The sequence below is a fragment of the Crocodylus porosus genome, unplaced genomic scaffold, assembly GCF_001723895.1.
Source record: "Crocodylus porosus isolate Cpor-Errol unplaced genomic scaffold, CroPor_comp1, whole genome shotgun sequence".
Taxonomy (NCBI): domain Eukaryota; kingdom Metazoa; phylum Chordata; order Crocodylia; family Crocodylidae; genus Crocodylus; species Crocodylus porosus.
This window is the reverse complement of record NW_017728931.1, coordinates 4,340,197-4,349,620: the sequence shown is the minus strand read 5'-3', so window position 1 is coordinate 4,349,620 and position 9,424 is coordinate 4,340,197. Positions and strand designations below refer to the sequence as shown.

The 9,424-nt window shown below is 48.4% G+C and overlaps 1 protein-coding gene across 1 annotated transcript in view; it reads right to left on the bottom strand.

Moving 5' to 3' along the window:
- Positions 1-9,424, bottom strand: part of PAX1 (paired box 1) — a 14,820-nt gene that overhangs the window by 4,047 nt on the left and 1,349 nt on the right. The window contains exons 2-4 of the mRNA XM_019543852.1: positions 8,000-8,629; positions 5,076-5,218; positions 3,500-3,719 (exon numbers count right to left, since the gene is read on the bottom strand). Of these exons, the coding sequence (XP_019399397.1) occupies positions 3,500-3,719; positions 5,076-5,218; positions 8,000-8,629 (993 nt within the window). The remainder of the gene's footprint in view (positions 1-3,499; positions 3,720-5,075; positions 5,219-7,999; positions 8,630-9,424) is intronic.

Below are 9,424 nucleotides of genomic sequence, written 5' to 3'. Positions count from 1 at the left end.
TCCCCTAATCTCTCCCCACCCCACCCCCGCACTGCCCCGGGTTACTCTGCAGAACGTCTGTCCACAAATGAATTTGGGTGCCCTGATTTGTTTTTTAATTGCCACGTTGGTTTTGCTGTGAGCCTATCGACAATGATTTCAGGTGGGTGCGACCACACCAGTGGCACAGAAAAAGTCAAAACCATTCCTTTTGTGGTCACCAATTTGGGAATAGGGGGTTTTAAGAGATTGAGACCCACTCTGGGGAGGAGGGAGTTTTATTTAATGATTGGCAGTTTAATGATTGTGGGAGCAGGGAATGTCAGTGTGTCTGCTCCTGTTTATTATACACGAGAGTCGCCTTACAGACTCGTTATTATGAGCTAAAATAACTTCTACGCGCTCTGGTATCTTACTTGGACCTATTGTTACAATGCTGTTTTCTGTTTCCAGTCCTGCCGTGCCCAAATAATGCAGATTTTTTAACCAAAATTGATGGGTTATTTTCGATCAGCTCCACCCAGCAGTTTTATAAAACATAGATCTTGCATGTACGTGGTATATTAGAACCAGAAAACTAGTCTGAATAGAATGGAAAGATATTTTTAATGAGTTCGTAGAAAATGCTATCTATAAGCTTTCTGCATTGACAACTTCAGGGATAAAATGTTCCAAAATGCCTAATAATAGACGTCTAATAGGTAATATAAACGTCTAAATCCCTTTAGAATTCGGTGATATTTTGACTCCTAAATCACTTGAGGATTAGGAGGAAATTATACAGCCTAATTTATCAAGAGAAATGAAAAGCATGCACTGATCGATGTAGAGATAGCCCTATATGGGTAGCTCATCATTCCTTAGTCTAGAACTATTAATTTTCACCAACTATCATACACAGTAACTCATCAGCGGTAATGGCGCTGCAACTCCTAGCAGAGTTTAGTAGCATAGACACTCTAAAAGTATAATAAAGCAATCCTACATAAATTAGCTAGTAAATAGGAAATCAATCGCAAATGTGAAAAATACTATACAACTCCCTCCCTCCCCACAAAAAGTTATATCCAGAACAGATGAGTTACCACTTTTTAAATGAAACCATCTATCAAATCTAAAAAGCCTCCATAAGTGAATGAACGTGATTAATATGAGAAAAATGTAAAAAAGTTTGAATGAATATGTACTACAGTGCATATATATCGAGTACACACGCACTAGAGTCTGAAGAACCTGTTCAAATGAGAAACATGTGATTCTCTTATTATACCCTTATGGCATCTTTTTTTATATATTCCCCGAGGGAAGCAAAATATAACCGAAGTAAAAGATTTATAACGTGAATCGTTTTTATTTAAGGAGAGTCTCCAGTCAAATACGTTTATTTTATATTACGATTACTAACAATGACTGTCTCTATTGCTCAACGTCTGTCCCTTCTCTGTATTTATCGTAAGATAAGGAATATCCCTGGATAATTTCTTTGCCCTCCGATTCTACACAATATTCGCTGTGGACATAGGAAGCTTCCTCTAAGAAAGAGACCTTTGTCTTAAAGAATTAAAAGCTGAATGTTTGCTCTAGGTCTTTCTGCTTCCTTGGAGATTTCCATCTCGCCCGCTTGAAAATTAAGAGGTGGAAAAGATCCGATTTCCAGTCTGAGATAGTGATGTTTTTCCTGCTCTCCGGTCCGAAATCTGTTGGGCTGGAGAGGTTCCACCATTCGCACACAGGACCTGGACCGGGGCCACTTTCGGGAATTATTTTAGATCATTGGGAAAAAACCTTTTTTTTTTTTTTGGTTAAAAAATCCTCTTTTTAAAATCTCCTTAGTGCATTTGAATGTTTTCAGCCGAGTGTGGCAGTGGCCGAACGGGAAGGGACACGTGCTACTAGCAACTCGTGTGTCATTGCTTTTAGAAGAGATTAGTAAATGCCGAGCTAAAGTGCTCCATCGGGTGGGGAATTAGGCTCCATGTGATCCTGCAGCTAACCCTTCCTGCATGGCTTTGGGTCTCTAGCAAGTGCCGTGTGCAGTTCTGGAAGCCCACCTGCGGGCATGGTGTTTGTGCTAGCAACAGGCATGATACCTCAGGCATCTTCCTCAGCGGGGACACACGGGGCGGGGGAGATGCCTTTTGCCTTGCCTGCTCACTGGGCTCTTTTCCCTCTCGGACACGGGCCCCGATGCAGACAAGCCAGGTTTCACGCAAGGTGGTGGAAAGCTAACCCGGGACCTTCCATACTGGCTGGGCCAGGTCGCCAAGAGACAGAAGATGCCCAGGTACCTTCCACCTGGACACACGGCCACCTGCAAGGTGTGGGGAGAGGAGGGCAAGTTTTGCCGGGGAACGCAGAATTAGCCGAATATCATTTCTGCGTCTACTTCTACATTTATATCTGTTTGATGCAAACACCCCAACTACATCCACTTAGCAAAATGTGCCTTAGACATTTTGAGATTATCTTGACTCTCAAGTCGTATGGATGCTGCGGATGTTCTAAAACCTATGCAAGGCGCCCAACAGATGTTTTTAAAAATAGTAATGTCATCGAATATATGCATGATTTTTATATATATATAAATATATAATGATATGTTTTATAATATTCATAATCTAATGTAGGTATACATTCTTCTCTACCACAGACTGCAGTTTTTTATATATAACTGCCTTTTAATTTTATGTATAAACGTTTATACATTACTTATATACACCTGCTACGTGTATTTATCTGGAATAGGCAGCTATATATCCACGGATATATACATCCATGCATATATGGATTTAGATATTTATTCTACCTAAATAGATACGTATCTGAATATACACAGTTTATACAAATGTAAGTAAAATGTAGGTAAATGGAGAGCTAGAGAGAGAGAGAGATTGAAAGGAAAGACAAAAACTATATCCCATGCCCCATGTCCGTGTTCTGTCTCAAATGACGAGTTACATGGACCAGAACATACCGATTTCTTACATCTTGCTCTGAGCTTCATTTGTTCTACAGTCGCTTCACTATCTATCTATGGCAGCTGAAGTCTGTTCCCATGAATATGATATATTCACGCTCTGTAATGATCTATAATGATATATATAGATCATTATATATAACAATAATATTAGTAGCACTGTTCGAAATAGCTGTAACGTGGTATAGAAATCAGGTATAAGTATACATCTAGATCTATCTGCCTATCTCTGGAGATTTCTCTCTCTAGATATCGTTATTTATATAATGTGTGCATGTGTGTGTGTATGCACGCATTTCTGTTTAGATGTGTGTCCACATCTCTAGGGCGACTGTTAGATAACAGAATGGTCTCTAGACGAGATATCCCGGGGTGAGCGTGTGTACAGACACCCCCGAATATGCACGCTAATCAGGTGGCTCTCCCTTGTTCCCGTCGCGCTCCCCCAGTGTCCTCCCCCACGAGCCCAAGGGTCAGGAACCCAGGAAACCTTCTCCTTGGCAAGGGACCCGCGTCCCCTTCTCCGCTAGGGGCGCCCCTTACCTTCTCTGCCGGGGTGCTTGAAAGCCATGGCGGTGGCCAGATCCCCGCCGTGCACGGTCACTCCAGGCCCGTGATGGGCCAAGGCGTTGCTCTGTGCCTGCCAGTGGTGGCCTGGAGTGATGTAACCTCCTCCAGGTCCGCCGTAGACTCCGTGCTGGTTGGAAGAAGGGTAGGCGCAGGCCGGGAGAAAGCTGCCCATGGTGGAGAGCCCGGGGGTCGGCTGTGGACAGGGGTGGGGGAGACAGATCTGTTGTTACGGACAGTGCGCGACCCGGGTCTCAATCCTCGCCTAAGTCACTAGGGGGAGCCAGGGCTGAAAGGAGATCTGAGGGTACCCAAGGTGCCTTTCCTTACCCCCTGGCACGGTATACCCGTACACATGCAAATGCATATTCCTATACACTTACACACATACACATGCATATGCATATTCCTACACACTTACACACACAACATACACGTATGCCTGTTCCTATACGCTTACACACATACACATGCATATGCACATTCCTATACACTTACTTACATACACATATACATGAATATGCATATTCATATACACTTCTTCCACGCATACACATGCACATACGCATACACGTACATGTACACATACAAGCATGCAACCCACGTGTATTGATGCCTAGGGCTCACATAACCAAAGCAATAATCGACATTCCCTAGCATTTGCAGGTTCAAAATCCTTCGTGCAAAAAAGCCTGCCTTTTCTTATCATCCACAGGTGTTTACACTGCAATTCTGGACAATTCGATTCCCAATTCGATTTCTTTTGCTCAGCAGAGTGCGGGAGAAGAGAGGGAGATCGATCAAAATAATTGCAGCAAAGGAAATTACCCCCGAACAGAGGTCGGAAAAATACTGGTATACATTAAAACTGAGGGATCGCATGCATCCGAGGGTGAGCGATGTGATCAGCACATGCAAACGCATCTCTGAACGGGCACACAGAGCTGAGCGTAGGTCCTGAGCTGCGGTGGGAATATTTGCAGCTAACATCGATTGCTTCCAAGCGGACCTTATTAGGTGTGCAAACGTGCACACCAGCAAATGCGGCTGGCCTGATTGCATCCGTTTTAGTTACACAACGATATTCCCACCCCCCTCTCCCGCTCTGTTGACACTTGTATTTGCCGGGACATGCGATCTCAGCCTGATACAGGTTTAACCAAAAAAATCTCTTCATCGCGGTTCAAAATCAGATCACCAAAGTAAGTGCACGCCCTTTCATTCCGTACACCGCCTTCACTGCATCCATCTCAGCTGCCCCACGAGTTTGGCAGCCCCGGCTCAGAACCCGGTTGCATTTGTGCGCGTGTGGACACACCGCAACCGGCGGGTGCGATCTCAGCTGCACATCTATTTCCCCCCCACTTTCATGAGAAATGCTGTTCTAGCAAAGAACCCACACGCGCACACAAACACGGGGGGGGGGGGGTTCTCCACACCTGATCCTCCACGCTTCTTTCCCCCTTCTCGCTTCCCTACGGCCTGGCTAAGATCTCCCAGTCCAGTCCTCTCCCCTCTCCCCAACTGCAAATGCGTAGAGGGAAGGAGTTACCTGTGGGTACTTGATGTCTGCTTCCATGGCAGCTTTTTCCAGCCCATTGACGCCCTGTGCAGAAGGGAAGGCAGTTCTGTTCACACCGGGCCAGTCTTCCATTTTGGGTGGGTAGGCAGATCCCTCTGTCCCAGCCAGAGCCCCTGGGGTGGAAACAGATCGCTGGACTCATTAGCAGATGCACTCAGGCCCCAGCCCGGCTCCTGGCTGGTTTATCCCGTGCCCAGGGCTACAGAAGGGAGGGCTGGGAGGCGATTCAGAAAACCTGGGGAGGGCCCGATCCTGTGCCAAGAAGCAGCCAGCAAGGAGGGCTCGGGGTTTTTTGTTTTTACTACCTGGGCCCGGGGCTTGTTTCGCTTTCGTTAGGAAACTGCCCAAGGGCCGTAGGTGGCAGAGGGATCACTCAGCACCTCTCTACAGTCTAGGGGGGAAAGATCTCCCTGCCTCGGGGGCCACTTAAAGCGGGTTTGCTGATTACTGCTTGGAACACGAATTACTATCAATGCTGCGTGGCGAATCGTTTGGACAAGCGCCTCATCTTTAATGTGCAAGCGGTGATTTATCGAGAAGGACAAGGCTGGCTTTCTCTCTCACGGAGCGATTACTACTCAGCCGAGCGGCTGAAAACCCGATCCGGGTGGAGGGGATCCTTTCAGGGTAAGACTGCTTCCCCGCTCCCAGATCCGGAGGGACTGCACTTCGCTGAGCCGTGTCGCCCTGCCCAGACTTGAGCCGGGGCGCGGGGGAGGGAGATCTCCCATCGCGGTGTAAAGAAAAACAGACTGGGGGGGGGGGAAGGGACGGGACGAGACTCCAATGCGAAGTCTGATGGTCTAAATTATGAGCAGCTTTGCCTGACTCTCAGCTAAAACACATCCCCCGGCGCTGTCATCGCATCGCTCTCTTCTTTTTGCCTTTCCACTGCCCTGAGTTCTGCTAATAATGCGAGAGGCTCCGGCTCCCAGTCCGGCCAGGGAGATTTCCCCAAGTGACAGCGGGATTTTACACATCCAGCACGGCGGGGACACAAACTCTTGCGCTGGATTTAACCGGAGGTTTTTGTGCACGGGAAAAAGGGCATTCCCCCGCTCCAGCTATAACACAGACAAGAGAAACCGGTGATCTTGCACTGAAGCGGGGCTTAGGTTAATCAAATCAAAGAAGGGGAAGATATCCTAAAAATACAGAATTGCTGGTAAATTGTAGGGGGAAGGGGGAACTGCCTGACATTTTTAACAAGGAGAATCCTGCCCTGAGCTGAGGTTGGACGAGGTGATCCCCTGAGGGCCCTGCTAGCCCTACTTTCCTGTGCGTCTGTAATATCCACATGAACCGTTTCTTCTTTATTAAGAGCACGTCCGTGCTAGTGTGGCAACCCCGGCCCAGGGACTACAGAGTTTGTCCGTGGAGCCTGTACACACCGAGGAGCCTGGGTGCAAGGGGAATTTCTCAAAGGAAAAAAAATCTAGGCTCCAGCTGTTTAGAGCTGGCAAAAGGGATCGGGAACGTGAATTCGCTGCCCTTGGATTCTTTTATTCCATAGATAGGTACATAGGAATGAGAGACGGGAAGAGATACGGAGAGAGATACATAGCTAGATGGATAGATATATTTCTTTGCGGGGAAAATGCAGGGCTCCGAATGTGTGCACTTGGCAATCCATCATCCCCGCGAAAATATTTTCCACATTTTTCATAAAAAGTTCAAGATGTCTGCGCTCTTGGTAGAACTGGCCCCACAGACCCTGCCTATAACTCCCTGGGCTCCGGGTAAAAACAAACAAACAACACAAAAAACTCAAAAAAAAAAAACCAAAAAAAAAACCCAGAGGGCCCATGGGCATGGATTTTTCTTTTCTTTTCTTTTATTTTATTTCTTTCTTCTTCTTCTTTTTTTCTGAAGCGAAGGAGCTAGATATCTTTTCTATACCGTATCTTGATGATCACACACACGCACACACACACACCAGGCTGCTGATTTTTGGATATATACCAATGTGTGTGTATGTGTCCAAAAATCGGCAGCCTGGTTGGTTTCCTTTAGAAGCTGTGTACTGAAAATCAGGCTCCTTTAGAGAGTCTCAGGTTGGACCTCCCAATATACACAAATACTATATGTGTGTGTGTGTATGCACACTATGTACTATACATATAAATTGCTATATAACAATATATGTATCTATACAGCAATTTATATCTATACAGCAAAATATATGTGTGTAAATATATGTACTGCATACATACAGCATACATTCAGTATACATATATAAAGTATACATATTCAGCATGCATACAGTACATATACGTGTGTACATATATGCAGCATATATACAGCATACATGCAGTATACATATAGAGGCAGACAAGGTTCTTTGAGTAGATGTGAACTCTTTTATTAAACCAACTAAATAGTTGGGAAAAGTGTTCTTTTCAATCTTTCAGGCACAAACACCCTTCTTCAAACATAAAGAGTCTGCCGGTGATATATGTATGCATTTCTATCTATATCTATATCTATATCTATATCTATATCTATATATAGAGAGAGAGATACACTATATATATATATATATACACACAGAGAGAGAGAGAGTACACACACACACAGAACGCATGCAGTATACATATATATACAGCATATATACAGCATACGTGCAGCACACATACATACCTATATATACAGCATGCATACAGTATATACATACATGCGAACATATACATACAGCAGTATACATAAGTGTACACGCACACATATATATACAGTATATATATCTATACAGCAATATGTGTGTGTATATATGCTGTGGGGGGAGGGGGATCCAGCCTGAGCTAGTCCGGCCAAACAGTGACCCCCTTCTGCAGGCACACACAGGCCTTACCCACCCCCCACCCCCAGCACGGCATCCCCAGGGCAGGACCACTGACCTGTCTGCTCCATGAAGGTGCGGATCCCCAAGATGTTGGTGACGGAGTGAGCCGAGGGCCAGGACCGGGGGATGCTGACATGGGCCGCGGTGACCGGCACGCCCGGGTGGCTGCCCATCTTGGCGCCCGAGGAGGACATGGGGCTGGGGTAGGGGTACTGGTAGATGTGATTGTAGGGCAGCGCGGGCTGCGGCGGCGGCTGCTTGCTGCCCTCGTAGGGCCCGGGCTGGGAGAGGTTCCCGATCTTGTTGCGTAAAATCCTGCTGATGGAGCTGACCGAGGGCACGTTGTACTTGTCGCACACGCCGTCGGCCAGCAGCCGGTCGCGGATCTCCCAGGCGAAGATGCCCGGGTCGCCCTGCTTGTAGTCTCGGATGTGCTTGACCACGTTGGGCGTGGTGACCCGCGGCTTGCTGCCCCCGATGGCGCCGGGCAGGATGGAGCCCGTCTCGTTGTAGCGCGCCAGGATCTTGCTCACGCAGCCGTGCGAGACGCGCAGCTGCCGGCTGATGTCGCAGGGTCGGATGCCGAGCTGCGCCAGCTCCACGATGCGCAGCCGGATGGCGTTGGGCAGGGGCCTGCCGTTCACGAACACGCCGCCCAGCTGGTTCACCTCGCCGTACGTTTGCTCTGCCGGGGCGGCGCCGGGAGGGAGAGACAGTGTTACTCGCGGATCGCCCCCGCAAAGGCTCCGCAGAAGCTTCAGGCAGGCTGGGTGGGTGCGTGGCGGGGATCTATATAGACTGGCGGCGGGCAGGGGGGCTCGGGGTAGAGAGATGAGGAATTAAAGTCCCTGCAAGACTTCTGAACAGCCCCAGGCAGGCGCGCGTGCGGGAGGGGAGGCCTTCCTGGCACCGCGGCCACCAGACCCACGCGTGTGCCAGGCAGCTCGCGGGCTGCCTGCTCGGCCCGCGCGCAGCAGGCAACTACCAACAGGGGGGCCTGAACTCCCCCCCACCACACACACACACATAGCTTCACACACAGCCTCTCTCCCTCCCATACACACACGCACGCACACACACATACCGCCTCTCTCTCATACATGCACACATACACAGCCTCACACACACATATACAGCCTCACATACACACACGCACAAATACACACACATACACACAGCCTCACACACACACATAGCTTCACACGCACACGGAGCCTCTCTCCCCCCATGCACACAGCCTCTCTCACACACACACCCGGCCCCTCTCTCCCTCACACATACACAAATACACACAGCCTTACACACACACTCAGTCTCTCTCCCACACGCACAGCCTCTCTCTCTCTGTATCTCCCACACCTCGATCGCCTCCTCGGCATGACTGACCCGTGCGGGCGCCCAGCGCAGAGGCCCCTGCCCTCCCAGGCGGCGGACCCCAGGGACCCTGAGCCCGCCCCCGCGCCCCTCCGGCGGCCCGGCA